The 18,918-nt window shown below is 40.7% G+C and overlaps 1 protein-coding gene across 1 annotated transcript in view; it reads right to left on the minus strand.

Annotated features, from left to right (window-relative positions):
* The window catches only part of RBFOX1 (RNA binding fox-1 homolog 1), a 1,278,833-nt gene that overhangs the window by 651,546 nt on the left and 608,369 nt on the right, over positions 1 to 18,918 (minus strand). The window contains exon 3 of the mRNA XM_014520084.2: positions 7,487 to 7,528. Coding sequence (XP_014375570.1) covers positions 7,487 to 7,528 — 42 coding nt within the window. The remainder of the gene's footprint in view (positions 1 to 7,486; positions 7,529 to 18,918) is intronic.

An 18,918-nucleotide genomic window follows, 5' to 3' on the forward strand; every position in this document is an offset into this window, starting at 1 on the left:
AGTCCACCACAGGCCCGATCTGGCCCACAGGATGGGATCTACCCACCCCTATTATAGACTAACCAAAGTGGGGGTGCGTGTATTAGTGCACAAGCTTTCATGGGCTGAAGTTCACTTTATCAGATGCTGTGAAAGGACATGGACAAAGCAGTATATAAGGAGGAGACAGCTTTAGACAGACAGGAAAAGGCTACTTGGTTGCACTTACAGGGAGACAATGAAGGTCCATATGGAGACCAGAGGCCATCTGATTAGATTCAATGGTAGGCAGCTTGGGAACTTGGGAAGGGGTTGATGTTCTCTAATTAAAAAACAGAAGTAAAACCAAGACCAATCAAGTGCATTATTTGAATACAAAGGCCCAGCAGGATATCTATCTGATGCTTTACTCACATAAAGATGTTAGATGTTAGATATTTGTACAATGAAGGCTATATATATACTGCAACCAGGAGATACAATTACAGTGTGTGTCAGCATACCTGTGATGGTTTTCAGGTAGCAATTTTAGACAGCAATTATAGTGAAGCTATAACGGCATGGGTTTCTGTGTGCACTGCATAAGCTTGCCTGGGACCCTGAGCTTATATTCAGTGGCTGAAGCTTGTGCTGCTGCAGCTTCACCAATGTTATCTTACTAACTAGATCAAAGCTGGTTCAGGTATGTCTACATGTCCTGCAATCATGCTTGTGAATACAGTGCAACATACCCTGAAGTAGAAAGTCACAAGTCTGATATACAGTTAAGCACATCTAATTTTGAAAATTTGTTCTGAGTCTTCCATTACAAATTTTTAAGTTTCTAGTATCCATGAATATCCATTACTGCTAGAACTCAGATTACAAAACTAAAGTTTTAAAAACCTAATATTCAAATCATATAGCAAGTATAATACTAGAATTATTTTAAATATTTGGCCAAACTCTCAAAACTTGAGCTGACAAACATTTCCTTTTCAAGATTAATATCTGATACATGGGTGGGCACTTCGGAACAAGCCATACAGAAATGAGAACCACATCATGTTCTCATTGTGCATGATTTTTTTTTCCAGTAGATAGAATCTTTAAATTTCTGCAGCGTTCCCTTGTGCACATGTTACTTCATTAGCCATTGAAAGATAAGAAATACAAAATAAGAGCCAAGGCAAATGTTGCTTTTCTTTCCTCAAAAGAGAATTAATACTGGAACTCAGTACTTCTTACATTTGCCGGATCTAAAAAGGAACTATTGGTTGTATATAATGCCTCCTACTAATGAATGCATGCAAAGGAAGCTATTCATCAAAGCCACACTTAGGTCACTCAAAATTTAAGATCAAGAGACTTAATCATACCATTTACCATTAGACTTCATTGGTATTCACAGGGAGGCACATCTGTAAGCCTTCCTAACATGAGGGTTTAAAACTGTTCCAATGCCCATTTTACAGTGCTCATAAAGTATTACTACAAAAGATTAAATGGTCTAGCTTAGACATTCAACATCATGCACATAATACAGATTCAAAACTTAAACAATTACGGAGAGTTTATAATAGAAAATGATTACCTTTCTTAGTAGAAAGGAAGACTAGCAGAAACTCAGTGAGGTTTAAGTTAGGTTGTAAGTTTAAACAAGGTCATTAAGTTCTGATAAAAATCATAACTCCAGGTTAAAGTCATACCAGTAAGGAAGATTCAGTAGAAGCAGCAGACAGACTTCTGAGGCTGTCACTTTGCTTTTTATAGCTTTATGAATTACAGCTTATTTCTACCTCAGGCTGCAATCCTAAGCTTCTTCACAGGCTTAAATAAGCTGTATGATTCATGTTTTAGAGCCTGATTTTTCAGCCACAAATATGAGATGAAATAGTTTTAAACAATTTTGAGCAAGCTGTGAGGTCTGTGTTTTTACAGACAATTTTGAATCCATCAGAATTAGAATTTAATTCCATCCTGCATATGCACTCACAAAACAATAAACAATGACTGGAGATGGATGGAGAGCTCAGAGAATGGGACAGAAAGCACACCGTGGATAAGATAACTAAAGATCACCACCGGGAATATAAAGAGAGACCCAGAAGGGAATGACTGAATAAAATTATGAGTTAGGAGCGATCATGGAAACAGATCAGTGCATAGATGGAAAGATCTTGATGGGAGGGACAAGAGGTTATTCACTATTCACTTCATTCCCCTTTGCGTATTTTTTTTTAAATTTTTGATACCACTTGACTGTGAGGCATGCCAATAAGAAAGGTAAGGAATTAGAATATCATACACATAGATATGAGCATTCAAGGAGAACACAGTAGTACAAAAAATTGCTAACTATGCTGAGAAAACTGAAAAGGAGACATCATAGATTGGAAATCTTTAGCTTCATAAAATGCATCAGAAAAAAGAACAGCAAAGTCTCCTTGCTTTGTTATATACCTCAATGAAAAACAAAATAAAAAATGAATGCATGTTAAAAGCAAAATAAATTATTTTTCATTGCATCCAGTTATGCAGAGATGCTAAAATGGAGAAATCTCATTTTTAAATAATTCAGACGCCCTGGATTTTAAGTTCCAATCAACCCAGAAATTAGTACATATGAGGAAATAGGTTGAAAAGATGATTGTTCAAGTCATTAACCTGTAGTCAGTCATATTTAGTAGGGCTATGTGAAGCTTTGGTCCCTGATTTGATTTGCTGGAAATTTGGTCCAATTCGGTGGCCAAATCTCCAAATCCAAATCAAATCAGGAGACCCTTTAATCACTCCAAATCGAATCAGAACCCTCCAAATCAATTTGGAGAGATTCAGAAAGATTTGGCAATTCAGACAGACACAGCTTTAAAAGTTTTTACTACATACCTCAGGGTACCGGGTAGCTCGTGAATGCTGCGATAGTGGGGCGAATGGAGCATCCCAATGGAGCATGTGGGGCTCCCCAGCACAGTCAGCAGCAGGCCTGGAAGTGGACTAAAAGCACACCCAGTCCACTTCTGGGTCCGCCAGGGAGCATATTTCCCACCCCCCCGACATGTCCCTGGCTTGGTGACTGGTACCTCCTGGGTCTGGGGGGGCACCCAGGTTCCCCCGGGGCTGATTGCTAAGCTGGGGGGGGAGGGGGGAGGGCCCCTGTGCACTCAGCGGCAGACCTGGAAGTGGACCGGAAGTACTTCCAGTCCACTTCCGGGTTTGCTGCTGAGCACTCAGGAGCCTTCCCCCATGCTCCTGTGGAACGCTCCATCCACCCCAGCATCTCAGCATTCACAAGCTGTGCCTGGTACCTCAAGGTATGTAGAAAAAACATTTAAAGCTATGCCTATGGCTGAATCGCTGATTCTCTGAATCAGCATTGAATCTTCAGATTTGTTCGAATTGAATTGGGGATAGTGATCTGAATCAACGAATCAAATCAGTGTCCCTTATTTGGGCAGAATCTAAATCTGAATTGAATACAGCCCATTTTGCACACCCTTAATATTTAGCTCTGTAGTACCTAAGGGATCAGATGCACAGTCCTGCTTAATGGTTCTAATTATTTATCATTTGCATAGTATATAAATGGCCACAGGTCCCAAACAGGTAAGAGTTTCATTATGCTAGGTGCTGTACTAATATAGCAAACCATAGCCTCTTCTCTGTGTTTAAAATCTAAAATCCACTAAAAGAAACAAAAGATGGGAAAACTGATATATCATACGATTAAATCATCCAGGACATTTTTGGAAGATAATTACATATTGCTTGCATTCCTTTACTTGCCTTATGAGGAAGGGGTTAGAAATGTGTGAGCAAGAAGATAATATTTTCCATAGCCAACTCCCAATTTACCAGTAGCAGCCTTGAATTTTTCTTAAAGTTTGATGTGAGCACCTGCTCTTACAGCCTCCCCAAAATCTGAATAGCAAAAATGTCCTAAAAATAGACAATACATTCTTAGTTTGAGGCCTCCATGTTTGGGGGTCAGGCCAACTGATACTTTTACAAATTTGCTTCTACAAATTTTGACTTGAATAAGCCAACATGAACTTGTTGTGCCTTGTCACAGATGCTCTAAGTAAACAGTGTTTCCAGTTAGAATTTGCTACACAGATATTCCTGAATAATATTAATTAATTGATAATGTTTACCCCACCTTTGCTTGTAAAGACAGAGAGAATTTTCAGTGAGTAAGTACCACTGTACTGGAAATTAAAGGGACTGCCAAGTGTCAGAACTTCATTTATGGGGCATGGCTTTCATTTTCTAGTTTCTAACTATCCTCCCATTGCAACTGATACACAATTATATCATAAAAATAATGACATAATGACACTGAAGCATTATATATTAGTACTTGCTTAGTGACATCCATGTTAAAGTTATTCAGTTTACTGCCTGCCCTCAACCTCAGCCTTATCCCTGAAGTCAAGTTGCTATCCCTTTCCGTTTAATATCACCTCTCATTATATCATGTGTAGTACTGGTGTTGCTGACACCTTAGTTAACAGTGTAAATGACACAACACAATCTATAGTTCTTTCCCACATATATACTAACTCTCCAGTAATAACAATTGTGCAAACTTATAGGTGAATTCAGACATCAGATCATTTCTTACCAAAAATGTACTAAGACTTCAAAAAAATGTTTATGCACTCTATTTTTGCATTCTATGAAAAAATTCATTCCACTCAACAAACCCTTTCTGCTATTCCTTCAGACACATGTTGCTTCATCTTTTAATTTAGATTGGATTAAGTTAAGTCAAATGAACTTGCACATATGCATGCATGCGCACACACACGCACACACACACACACACACACACACACAACTAACCCTAAGTGAAAGAGCTGATTGCGAAGCAACTCCGCATGGGATGAAAATGGAGCCAGTTTCACTTTATTCTTAGCATTCCTTATGGCATCTCCAGCAATCGGGCAACAGGTGTAGGAGGAAAATGGTGTTATTTGACATAAGAAATGTTAAGGCTTTGGTCCTGTCATCTGGATACTTGTACTCAGAGGGCACATCCCCACATGCAGGCTCTTTATGGCAGCACAAACCACATGTGTGGAATGATAAAATATGCCCCATGCTGCAAATCTGCAGCATGGAGACAAAATTTGCTACCAGGATTTCCTGGTAGCAAAAATAAATATTGGGAAAAAAAGCGGTGCAAAAACAGCATGCATAGGTACAAATGGAGGCTTGGTACTCCAGGGAGATGTTTTGGCTGCTGGCCAGAATTACTACTGCTCCATTTGTACCTCATCCCCCCAGCACGCTGAGAGCCAGGAGAAGCTGGGCAAAGGCATTTTGCCCAAAGCTGGTCAATGTGTCCCGCAACAAAGCGCATATGCAAGGGAATACGCTGAGATACAACATAGTGACACAATTTTCTGCCACTACTATTTGCACAGCTGCAAGTGCATGTCCCTGCTCATCTGGACACAGCCAGAGGGATCAAGATACATTGAGAACTGACAAGGCTGGGAGAGGACAACCAACAGTTAGTATCAGTTTACATCAGGTAGACTTTACATGTGTGGAACTAACTCAGTTTTCTCTATTGAGTACCCACAATGTGGCTTCTCTTGCTACATTTCAACTAGTAGCCCTAACACTTCATGAGATTTTCTTTACTTCAATAGTTTGAAGAATGTGTATTTTTCCATTATATCAATCACCCGAAGTCTGGTGCTATATCTTGGACACCAAGAGCATCACTTCAATAGTATGCTGACCCACTCAATAGGGAGACCTTGTGTTCATTGCATCTTGGCCTATTTAAAACCTTTTGACAACAGCTTGGTTGGCATAAGTAATCTCCTGAAGAAGATGCATTTAGTTCTATTTATTTAAAAGGAGGCTCTTCATAGCTGAGGTTTTAAAGTGGGGATAGGAGAGCAAAATGGGAACAAGAATAGGAAGTACTACATTACGTAAATTGATTGATTAGAAAACAAGGCTTTCAAGTTCTAAAATTGCCATTTGGTATTAAAATAATAAATGTCCTACATTTAAAGTAAAGCTGTAAAATAAGGTTAGAAAGGCCATTTTTTTCTCAGGCATCAGATTTATATGCCTGCCTCTCTTGGATTTCAAAAGTCTTCCACCCTCCTTTTTCAGTTCAAAAAAGAAAATTCAATAAAAAACAAAACTTTCTTCTGCTCTCATGGTACCACTACTTCCTGGGAAGACTGCCCTTCAAATGATATACTCATAGCAATATTTCAGCTTTGACAGCTGGTTCCATTGAGACATTACTACTCTAATGATAAAACAGAGCATCTTCACAACAGCTAAATCTTCAGTTCAAAAACAGTGCAGTCGCATAACATCAACACAAAAGTACAAAGGAAGTACCAAAATATCAAAAGTAAAAATGAACTCACAAAAATAAACATTTTGAACAGGAATACTATACCTACTTTTTATACATAAATTCTAATAAAAGCAGTTCTAACTAACTGGTCTATATTAAAATCAGTAGGTAATATACTGACAATCAAGCAAAAGCTGACAAAAAAGAAACCTGGAAAACACTCTGAACACAAATAGGTTACTGAATATGCTGCTGAAACAAGTACTGTCAATGGAAAGTATGCTTAAAACAATAAATCATTTAGAATTCAAATTAATTCTGTACATTTTGTAAGACATGGCTTATGGCCATGTTTCCAGTGTATTCGACTACCAAAAAATAAAATAAAATAAAATAAGTACTTCCCCTAAGAGAGAAACTCTTCTAAAAGGTTGCCACTTCAATTTTAAATATGAGGTTAGCAAGGAAATCCCCAATAATTGGCCATATAGCTAAAAAAATACCTACTGCACACATAAGCTTTGCTTGCATACATTCTAACCCCTGCTTGCACAAGTATCAGACTCTTTCAAATATACATGAAAGTAGTAGTGCTAAAAAGGCCCCTGCAATGGTATTGTGCACATGTAGAATACAAAGGGAACACAGACTGAAGCCTCTTGGAAAAGTTGGCAGTTGCATTAAAGGAAACAAAAGAAAAGAAAGAAGCTCACCCTGGTACAGGAACTTCAGTTATTTACAGACCATACAAAACGAACATGCCATCTACAATACCATAAAACTTTCTTGGAATTGTATCTTGTTTTTTATTTCAATTGCTATCTGAAAATAAGGATAGTATAAACAATCAAAAAAGTGTCTTAGTATCTAATGGAAGTTGCCAGTTAGGAAGGTTTGTGAGCTAGTTTACCCTTTCTTACTATTACTTTGTCATACATAGAAAGAGCACACCAATGTCAAACACATTCCAGAAAGAAGCCAAATTCTTCCAAATCTAAATAAATTATACAAGAAAAATCCACATCTACTGCAATGCTACTTCATACCAAGCTATACAATATTTATTAAAAAAAAATCAATAGCAAATCAGTGGAGATAAATATGGTCATCTTAAGTTATAAAGCATCCGTGACATGAAAAAGCATCTGTTTATTGTTCAATGGGAAAGAAAATTTTAGACATTATTGCACTTACCCTTAGTTGCTCTCTTTCACAACTCATCTGTTGCCTTGAAATCTACAAGAAAAAAGATGACATTGAAGTAAGAAAGCACAGGATGTCTACAGAGCAGGTATAGCCCACCTTTCTCCTAACTCCCTTACCACTGTTTGAGCCATTTGCCTCGGGTTTAAGAAATTCATGCAGTAAAATGTATAAGAAACTATTTTTGGGGATAGGAGGGAAGATTGTTCTGTGTAAATGAGCAAGTCTCATTTATTGTTCTCTGGTTACAGAGGTACCATGATAAAAGCACATTACGCCACAGTAACTGCAAATACCTCGCATCAAAGCTGCACTTAAAGTAACACAAAGTAATTCTATAGCAAATGGTCATAACAAGCCAGGTAAAGGAAGATTTAATATCAGTTGCTTATCTGATATGTATCTGAACTATACAACTTGGAACAAACATTTTATTAGAATAAATGGCTTGCAAAAATTCCTGCATTCCCTTTTTCAGTTGACTAGAAAAATACCATGAGAACAACCTTTCTCATACAATTTTAAAATCATGGAATCACAGAATCATAGAAAATTATGATTGGAAGGGACCTCAGGAGATCATTTAGTTTGACCCCCTGTTAAAAACAGGACCATGCCCAACTAGATCTTTCCAGCTAGGGCTTGGTGGAGCTGGGCCTTAAAAACCTCCAAGGCTGGAGATTCCACCACCTCTCTGGGTAACCCGTTCCACGGCCTCAATACTCTTCTGGTGAGAAAGATTCTCCTAATATACAACCTAAACTTCCTTTGCTGAAACTTGAAACCACTGCTTCTTGTTCTGTCATTTGCCACCACTGAGAACAGTCTAACTCCATCCTCTTTGGAAACACACTTCAGGTAGCTGAAGGCTGCTATCACATTCCCCCTAAATCTTCTCTTTTCTCTTAGACTAAATACACCTAGTTCCCTCAGCTTCTCCTCACAAGTCATGTGCTCCAGCCCCTGAACCATTTTCATTGCCCTCACTAGACTCTCTCCAACTTGTCCACATCCTTTCTGTAATGGGGGGCCCAAAATTAGACATAGTACTCCGGTGGCCTCACTAGTGCAGGATAGAGGGGAATAATTACTTCGCTCAATCTGCTGGCAACACTCTTACTAATGCAGCCCAGTATGCTGTTAGCCTTCTTTGTAACAGTCACACTGTTGGCTCATATTCAGCTTATTGTCCACTGTAACTCCCATGTTCTTTTCTGCAGGGCTACTGTTTAGCCCGTTGGTCCCAAGCCTGTAGTGGTGCATGGGATTGTTCTGTCCTAAGTGCAGGACTTTACGCTTGTCCTTTCTGAACCTCACGAGATTTCTTTTAGCCCAATCCTCCAGTTTGTCTAGGTCACTGGTATCCTAGCTCTACCCTCCAGCAGCATATCTACTACTCCTCCCAGCTTGATGTCATCTGCAAACTTTCTGAGGGTGCACTCCATCCCATTTTCCAGATCATTAATGAAGATATTGAACAAAACCAGCCCCAGGAACAACTCTTGGGGTACTTGACTCAATACTCACTGCCAACTAGACCTTGAGCCCAATGATCCAGCCAGCTTTCTATGTCCATTCATCCAACCCATAACTCCCCTTAGCTTGCTTGGAAGAAATCTGTAGGAGACCCTATCAAAAGCCTTGCTACAGTCAAGTACATCATGTCCACTGCTTTCCCCACATCCACAGAGCCAGTAATCTCATCATAGAAGGCAATCAGCTTGGTCAGGCATGACTTGCTCTTTGTGAATCCATGCTGACTGTTTCTAATCTCCTTCTTCAAGTACTTAGAAATGGATTCCTTGAGGACCTGCTCCATGATTTTTCCAGGGACTGAGGTGAGGCTGACTGGTCTGTAATTCCCTGGATTGTCCTTCTTCCCTTTCTTAAAGATGACCATTATATTTGCCCTTTTCCAATCATCTGGTAACTCTCCCAATCACCATGAGTTTTTAAAGATGATGGTCAGTGGCTCTGTAATCACATCAGCCAACTCCCTCAGTACCCTTAGCTGCAGTCCATCCAGCCCCATAGACTTGTACACGTCCAGCTTTTCTAAATTATCCCTAACCTGTTGTTTTACTACTGAGGGCTGTTTACCTTTTCCTCAAACTGTGGTGCCTGGTGCAGTAGTATAGGAGCTGACCTTGACTGTGAAGTCTGAAGTAAAAAAGGCATTGAGTACTTCAGCCTTCTTATCATTATCTGTCATTAGATTGTCTCCCCCATTCATTAGGGGACCTACACATTCCCTGACCTTCCTCTTGTTGCTAACATACTTATAGAAAACCTTCTTGTTACTCTTTCACAACCCTTGCTAGCTGCAACTCCAATTGCACTTTGGCCTTCCTGATTTTATCTCTGCATGCCCAAACAATATTCTTATACTCCTCCCTAATCATCTGTCCAAGCTTCCACTTCTTGTAAGCTTCCTTTTTATCCACTTCCAGTTGTAAATGAATGTACAAAGTGTAGAAAGTTTTTATTTTCCTTCAATTTAATTCTGTGTACTAAAATGTCAAATAAACAAGGGAAATCCATCAATGTAACTTGACTTAAAAGGATAGGTGGCATTTTGGTTTTTGTTTCAAATAAAATGGTTTGCATGTATGTAATGTAACGCCACACCAGAATATATGCACAGCACACAATAGAAATAAGCACATATAGCTAGGAATTAGCTAAATGCATTCTGATGTTTCCTTCCACTTCTTCAAGAGGCAAGAAATTAATCCTGATGGTGTTGGAAATGGCTAAGACCAATTCCAATACATACTCCTCACCTTTCTGTTACATTTCTGTTCCATCACATTTCCAAGATACACTGCTAATATGTAGGAGAGGGAGCAGAATTGGTGAGTAGGCCCCCAATGGAGACAAGAATCCAATTTAACATTGCTACTGCATTCATTCAGAGGGTTCCTTGCAGTTTCCTGGGTTCAACAGGCTTGAAAGTTAACAGGTATGTAATCCCTTGCTGCCCCATAAGCTCATCCTGCTAAGGGGAACACACGAGGGGAACTCCACAAGAAATGTTCTTTCTTAGGACCCCATCGTTCTCCTTTATTTATTTATTTATTTTAACAAGTAGGTACAATAAACTACATAGCTATGTAGTAATGGTGGTGAGAGAGAGCAAGAAAGTGAGTGTGTGTGTGTTGTTTGCCATGGGCTAACTTCCTCCTGAGGCTTTGTAAAGATAACTGAAAAAAAATCCAAAATCATTGTAATCATCCACCTTCCTGAATATTATTCACTTTGTAAGCATAATAACTGAAGTTTTTTTTCACGCCATAATATGGCACATGGCAAATATAATTCATAAGACACTAATGAAAGAAGATGCTTTTCCAAGAGACTTTCAAAGGTTCAGATTATATTTGACTCCAGCTTGTCAAGTGAGCACTAATAGAAGGCCTAAAACAGAGCACATCACTACACACTACTGTATCTGCTAGCTGCTTCTCGTGATGAAAAAGGAGAATTTCTTTTAGAAAAAAAGAAAGTATTTGTGAAATTCTAAACTCAGCAATCCGTTAGTAATGTGGAAAAAAGTCCAAATAAATTAAAAGCATAACTTCTGTTATATACAGAAGAGGTGCAACAACCAAATCCCTGAGGCAGAAAGTAAATACCAAAAGCAAAAATAAATATCTGTACATATACTGTTTGTAGTCTCTCTAACATGGCACATAAGAAGAAGAAAGGAATTCATCATGACTCTATCTGAAAATCTTCCCCCAAAGAGTAAAATTAAATACAGCTAAAGTGACTGTGTCTTCGAGAGTAATGATTCCATTTTTCATACTTGGTGCCTTCATACCCTTTATAAATAACTTTAAAATTATATTAGACTGCATTATAAATGTACTTATCTAAGTCCCAAGAGTTAATTTTAGATCTGTGTGTATTTATTCATGTTATTCAAAAAATGTAAGTTTTTAAAATACAAGTTGGCAGTGAGTTTGTGGGGTTTATTTTTAATTATTCTTCTTGTTGGCTTTGTTAGCATGTAGTTCATGCTAACAAAGCATGAACTACATGAACCTTCGCTTCAAGAGGATTCATCAGCAACGGACGACAACCCTGCGCCACCCGAAGAGGACCCCCGCGATAGACTATATCTAGACTGAGACACTTCATCTTCGGACCACTTCTTCCACCATTGCGGACCATTGTCACAGGTATATGTGTTTCTATCCTCTTTTTCTCTCAGCGTCGCGAAACCCCCCCTCCCACCCCCTCCTCACTTCCCTACTGGCTTTGCCATCTTTTTTGGATTTACCATCCTTACCATCTACTAATAAAAGTCAATCTGTTGCTTAGTAGTGTGTGCATTTTAACCATCACAGTTTTCACTTACTAGGTGCCAGATACAATGCCAAATGCTTACAGTTTTAGACTCTGATCCTGCACACACTGATGCATGGATAACTTTACCATAGGTACGATCTGACCCAGCCTACAGCAACTGCACATAATTATTTCATAGATTTCATAAATTTCATAGACATTAGGGCTGGAGGGGACCTTGGAAGATCACCGAGTCCAGTCCCCTGCCCCAGGGGCAGGAAGTCAGAAGGGGTCATAGGATCACAGCAAGATAAACATCCACATTTCTCTTGAAGGCGTTCAGAGTAGGTGCTTGAACCACCTCCAGAGGCAGGCTATTCCAGATCTTGGGGGCTTGCACAGTAAAGTTCGTCCTTATGTCCAGCCTGAAACGGTCTTGGAGGAATTTATGACCATTTGACCTTGTCATCCCTTGGGGCACTCTGATGAACAGATGTTCCCCCAGATCCTGGTGGGCACCCCTGATAAACTTATAGTCAGCCATCAGATCACCCCTGAGCCTGTGCTTTTCCAAGCTGAAGAGTCCCATAGCTCTCAGCCTCTCATCATAAGGTCTGTTTTCCTGACCTCTGACCATGCGCATGGCTTGCCTCTGGACTCTCTCAAGTTTCTGCACATCCTTTTTGAATTGTGGAGCCCAAAACTGGATGCAGTACTCCAGCTGTGGCCTCACCAAGGCCAAGTACAGTGGGAGAATGACATCCTGGGATTTGCTTGAGAAGTATCTATGGATGCAAGCCAGTGTTTTCCTCGTTTTACTAGCAGCAGCATCACATTGAAGGCTCATGTTCATCTTGTGCTCAGTCATGACCCCCAAGTCCCTTTCATCCGTAGTGCTAGTTAGCATAGCACTACCAAGCCTGTAAGTATGCTGCAGGTTTTTCTTCCTAAGGTGGAGAACATTGTATTTTTCAGTGTTAAACACCATCAGGTTCTTGTCCACCCATTTTCTGAGCCTGTCAAGGTCAGCCTGGTTCACCCCCCTGTCCTCAGGTGTGGATGCTTTATCCCAAAGTTTGGTGTCATCGGCGAACTTGGGCAGTTTGCTTCTGACTCCAATGTCCACATCATTAATGAAGAGGTTGAACAAAATGGGTCCAAGGACAGAGCCTTGGGGGACCCCACTGGTCACAGGGCACCACAATGATTAACTTCCATCAACCACCACCATCTGGGTCCAATCATGGAGCCAATTCCCCAGCCAGCGGATTGTGGTGGACCCAAGGCCGCAGTTGGCCAGTTTTGCTAAGAGGTGATCATGGGATACCAGATCAAAGGCTTCAATTGTAACAGTTTCCAAAACTGTGCCATTAACTCTTCATCATTATAACAACTTGAATACCAGGATATTCTAAGTGATAGCACTGAAGCTAAATTCTTATTCCTGTATGCTTTACATCTGTACACTCTAGCATGCAGCCCATGGCACTGGACACACTGCTGCCCTGCTCAAACCTGGCTGTTTGGAGGCTCATACACAGGAAGCAAGCACAGCCAAGCAGGGTCACAAAGAAGACCCTTGCTTCAGTCAAACAACTAAGGACTCCAATGATGCAATTGTATCGATATTTTTGGCCTGTGCCTGACCAGACCTCCTGCTCTCCCACCCATCTTTGGGAAAGCAGCTTCTGAACTGCACCCAAGTGGGGGGGGGGGTCTTCCACTCTTCCTAAATAGGAAATAAAGAAAAGGAAAATTTCAAAAAGACAATAACCTTTTTTTTGGCTTTTTTCAGAAGATATGGAAGCACTTCACAATAATAATTAAGATGATCCTTTTTGTATAGATGAGGTAATGGATGCACAGAGGTGAAATGACTGCGCAGGCCAATGCCAACACTTGGCCCCCTACTTCTAAGTCACTGTTGTTTAGCAAATTTAACTAAATAAAGGTAGAGAGACAGTGAATAAAAAGTACCTAATCCAACACTGCACATGGCCCATCCCTCTTTCCTACTGCTGGTCACACATTTGATAACCCCTGCATATTCAAGCCATTTCCTTGGCAAACACACATGCTCTTTAATCATAACACCAATAGGAACAGACATTCAAAAAGCCTGAATCTGAATTGATTCAATGTTTGTAGGTTAGTCTAACCTGCCTAGGTTAAACCAGTTTGGAGGTGGATAGACATTCCCTTTTCATTCCAGAAATGCAGGCACATGCCTGCAGTGGCTCAGACTAGAAGCTGGGGGAGGGGAGGGATGCTAGAGCAGCCCTCTCCTTGCTTCCACAGGGCTGAGCTGAGGGGGGCATGACCAGGCCCCAGCAGGGCACTCTTATTATTCCCCGCCTCCTGAGCAGACCAGCAGGGAACATTTATCACCCTTAACTCAGTGTTTAATCAAGCCATTAAGAAAACAAAGCCTTTCTCCATTAGTTCAACCTATTCTTAAACAGCTTTTCCAAAGAAGGACATTAAGCTACCTGTTGATTAGCTCCAAAAAACCTGTCTGCCTTTGTCGTTTCCCACAGCACAGACTGTAGTTAGCATGTGGTCTGCTAGCTAATGCTGAGGTGCCTGCATAAGGCAGAGGGGTCGGGGGAATAATCCCTGCTTAGCAGTGAAAAACCAGGCAGACATTCTGTTCCTGCAAATCTTTGCCAGAGCTCCAGTGAGGGAGCAGAGGGCAGGGGCCAGCCCTGCTGTGGAACAGAGAGCCCCACCCAACCCAGAGAGCATGCCAGGGTTCTGGGGAGTCTGATTTATCTTAAACCAGGAAGGGGTCTGAGACAGACATTGCATAAACTGGTTTGACCCAAATCAGTTAAGTTTGATACTACATTCAACCAGATTTATCTCAAACTGGTTTCAAACTGGTTTATGTGCACTGAATGTCTATTCTGTTACAGGTTTAAACCAGTTTCTGATCACTTAAACTGGTTTATGTATAATGTCCGTCCCTAGCCTTATTGTACTATTCAATTTAAAAAGCTTACAAAATTTTGCATAAATACATATAACAAGGTAAAAAGGAAAAACTTCATAGAACCATCAGCTTTCAGAATGCTATTGTAATCTAACTGGGTGCATCTACATGAGATGCTTCATGTGCATTGAACTAATTCTAGTGCACGTTAGCATGGCTGACAAAAGCTGTGCTAATGCACAGTAGCTTTAATCTAATGCGCGTTAAGCATCACACAAAGAGCATTTATCTGTGCTAATGTGCAGTAGCTTTAGTACAATGCACATTAAGCATCACTCAAAAAGCATTCATTTGCGCTAATGTGCAGTAGTGCTGATTACAGTGCATTACGTTAGTAGCTGCTATAACAGGTATTAAACTTAATGTGCCATAATTACGGTGCATTAATGAATGTGTAGATGCACCCACTGTTGCTTATTACAATTACTACAATTACTGTACTGCTTCATTACCATTTTTTTTGCCAGCATGTCTTTCTCATGTCTTTTCACCTGTTGGTTCTTGAAACATATTTATAAAGAACTAGGGACTCTTATTTCATACTTTTGGTATATAGAGCATTATAGAGTTTTTAGTTTTGATGCGGGGAGGAAAGTAATACTACAGCAACAGTAGTTGTAGTAATAATAAGCAAACGTAGCTCCAGAAGTCATAAAGAAAATCCAGCTGGTTCATCTGAGACACTCATTCTGAAGAGCTCAGGAAGAATTTAACTTAAATATAAAAAAAATTACAAAACTTCTACCAACAGTGGTCTAAACTGTATTCTTTTATATGTTATGGTACAGAAGATATGGAATTCTTAAAAGCTTGATTATCTGATGACTTCATAGAAATCATAAAGAAGCAGAGTTGGAAGGGACCCTCCAGAGGTCACCAAGTCTAACCTGCCCTGTCAGAGACAGGATAATCCTTATCCAACCATTTTATACAATTCACAGGCTAAACTCTTCCTGGCTACCATAAACCTTGAGACAATATGATACATCACACCCTGAGTAGTCACAAATAAAACAGGGGAATCACAGCAGCCAATGTCCTGCTTCTATAGAAGGTTGCTAATATACACTTGAGAGATCCTAGTCAAGCAGAGGGTCATGTCCCCTGCTACAGGAAAAGGCAAAAACCGTCACAGTCCATGGGGTAAAATTCCTTCCTGACCCCAAATATAGAGATCAGTCTGACCCTGAACATAGGGGCAAGATCCTCTAGCCAGGAGCCTCCAGCTTTGGTCCCAGCAGGATTACTGGCACACCTCAGTCAAAATCACCAGCCTTGGCTACAGCCAACACCCAATATCTGAGGCACCCTGGCACATGTAGCAAAAAGAGGGGGTAGGGACAACCAGTAAACACCAGAAGCATGAGAAATACCCATGGTAGAACACAGGCATAGCTATGCCTATATCATCCCTGACCAGTAGCTGGCCAACCTCTTCTTGAGCACCTTCACGGATGGTGAGTCCATAACTTCCCTAGGCGGTATATTCTACCACCTCACTATTCTAGGTGAAGAATGTTTTCTTGATATCCAATCTAAGCTTACTTTATTGCAACTTCAAGCCACTGGTCCACATCCTATTCTATGCAACAAGAGAGAAGAAATGCTTTCCTTCTTCTTTATAGCAGCTCATCAATTATTTGAAGACTACTATTATGTCCCCACCTGAAACACCTTTTCCATGAGCTGAACATGACTATCACTTTCAGCCTCTCCTCATATGAGTTGCTTTCTCAGTTCTTTATCATCCTTGTTGCCTGCCTCTGAACCCTTTCTAACTTCTTAAAAATGTGGAACCCAGAACTAAACACAGTACTGTAGATAAGACGTAACCAGTGACAAATAGAGAGGCACTATTCATCTCCCACTTCTTGCACCTAATGCTTCTACTGATGCACCCGAAAACCACAATTGCCTTGTGTACTGCATCATACTGCAGACTTGTATTGAGTCCATGATCTACCAAGATTCTCAGATCTTTCTCCATAGTACTGTCATCCAGCCAGGTATCACCCATTTTGTATTTGTGTTTTTGACTGTTCTTCCCAAGGTACAGCACCTTGCATTTGTCCAAATTGAACTTCATTCTGTTAGCGTCAGCCGAGCTTTCCAATTTGTCTTCCTTTCACCTACTTTTTATAGCCCATATATACATGAGCATTGCACTTTTTATGACAATGTGTATATCAATGAGATGTATCCCTCTCCCTTAAACATCAGCCTCGTACCTGTGCAAATATGGAGATAATTAAAGTTTAAAGGCCAACACCTATAGACTTCTCTATTTTGGTCTTTTATAATCTTATGAACAGGTTTGGGTTTTATTTCTTTATAATTTGTCTTTTCCTTATTTTCCATTTAGGACAGGTGGAAGAAATTACTACATTTAGCTCTAATGCCAGCATTTATAGCAGGGCTGTCCAACAGACAGCCTAGAAATGGTTAATTTGCAACTCTTACTCAGCCACCACTCCTCCCATTGCTCTAGCTGCTGCAGCTGGGTTCTCCAGCCTCCCCCTCTCACCTCCAGCTTCCACTTCCAGGTCAGTAAGGGTGCAACAGCATAAGACAGCCTATAGTTCTGGGGGAGCCTGTGGCCTGGGGCACCTGAAAAGTATGTTGCAGAGGGGGAGCCCATGGCTAGGGAGCTGGGGGCAAGGCTGGGGCTTCCATGAAGTATGAAGACCAGTGGACCTGTGGCTTGTGCTGGTGCTGCCCAAAGTGTACCCCCACCCTCTCTGAAGTTGCATAGCCTTGATTTAGAGCAAGCTCCACTCCCTCCCCAATGATGTGAAGCTGTGGGGAAGCAGCTTTTCCCACAAATGTAGTATATGACACAGTCCATCTCAGCAACAACATAAAAAAGCAAGTCTCTAATGATGACAAAGGACATTTGAGGGTAAGCTTAATAGAACAATATGAAGAGAAAAAAATCTGGCGGGGAGCTTAATTTCACTCACAATATTATGAAAATGCAAAATTTGGAAATTATTTTTAGTCAACTACTTAGGATGTGTTCTAAAAACAGTTTGAACGGTTTGAACATGGTAAAATGTAACCATGTAATTGAGGAACATATAAAATCAAAGAGATCAGGGCTAGACAGAGGCATGCAGAAATGAAGCAATGTTTTTTTTTTTTTATGAATGATGGAAAATTAGAGAGTTGAAGAAAGGAATGAAGTGTGTGAAGAAGACTGAATGAGATCAAAGATACACAAATTGAGAGAAGGGTGTGGGGAAAGAGAGATTATAGATTATCTGTCTTAATTTACAACTCCCACAACCCATCTGCCAGCTAAGTAAACAAATAAATGAAAAATCCAACTTAATTTAAAACATAACTCCAGTCAAAAACTTATTTTAAATACATATCAACATTTATCTAGAAACTGTTGAAGTCTGCCTGCTTTAGTCACTAATTTCAATACTGAGCAATCTTCTCCTTACCCCGTTTGACCTTATCATAGCAGCCACTGAGGAGTTTGGTCAGAACTAGCTACAGTCTCAAGGATGCTGACACTTCCATGAGTGTTCCCAGAAAAATATTTATTTTGGAGCTTGTTCCATCTGAAGAATAAATGACAGCTGATATGGTTTGCTACAAAATGTACATTGACATGACTAGCTTGCATCCATAGATGCTTCTGAAGCAAATCTGAGGATGTCATCCTCCTGCTGTACTCAGCCTTGGTGAGGCTGCAGCTGGAGTACTGCTTCCAACTCTGGGCTCCACAATATAATCCAAAAGCTCCTCAAACCCACAGACCACTATCCCATGCTCCTTATTCATGTGGGCACCAACGACACAGCTCAGAGCGCTCACAGCTGGGTCATGAGGTGCTACAGGGATTTGGGAGCAGGGCTAAAGGGTCTGGGGGCACAGGTGGTGTTCTCATCGATCCTCCCAGTCTCAGGCTATGGGCTGAGGAGGGACAGGAGGATCCATGTGGTCAACCAAAGACTGCAGCGCTGGTGTCGTCAGGAAGGCTTTGGCTTTCATGACCACAGCCTGCTCTTTGGCGAGAGAGGCAGTGAGCTGCTGGGAAGAGATGGCCTCCACCTCTCTCCCCTAGGGAGGAGGCTCTTCTCAGCCAGACTGGCTGACCTGCTCCACCGGGCTTTAAACTAAGCCCGCT

Source organism: Alligator sinensis, unplaced genomic scaffold (assembly GCF_000455745.1).
Source record: "Alligator sinensis unplaced genomic scaffold, ASM45574v1 scaffold404_1, whole genome shotgun sequence".
NCBI lineage: Eukaryota > Metazoa > Chordata > Crocodylia > Alligatoridae > Alligator > Alligator sinensis.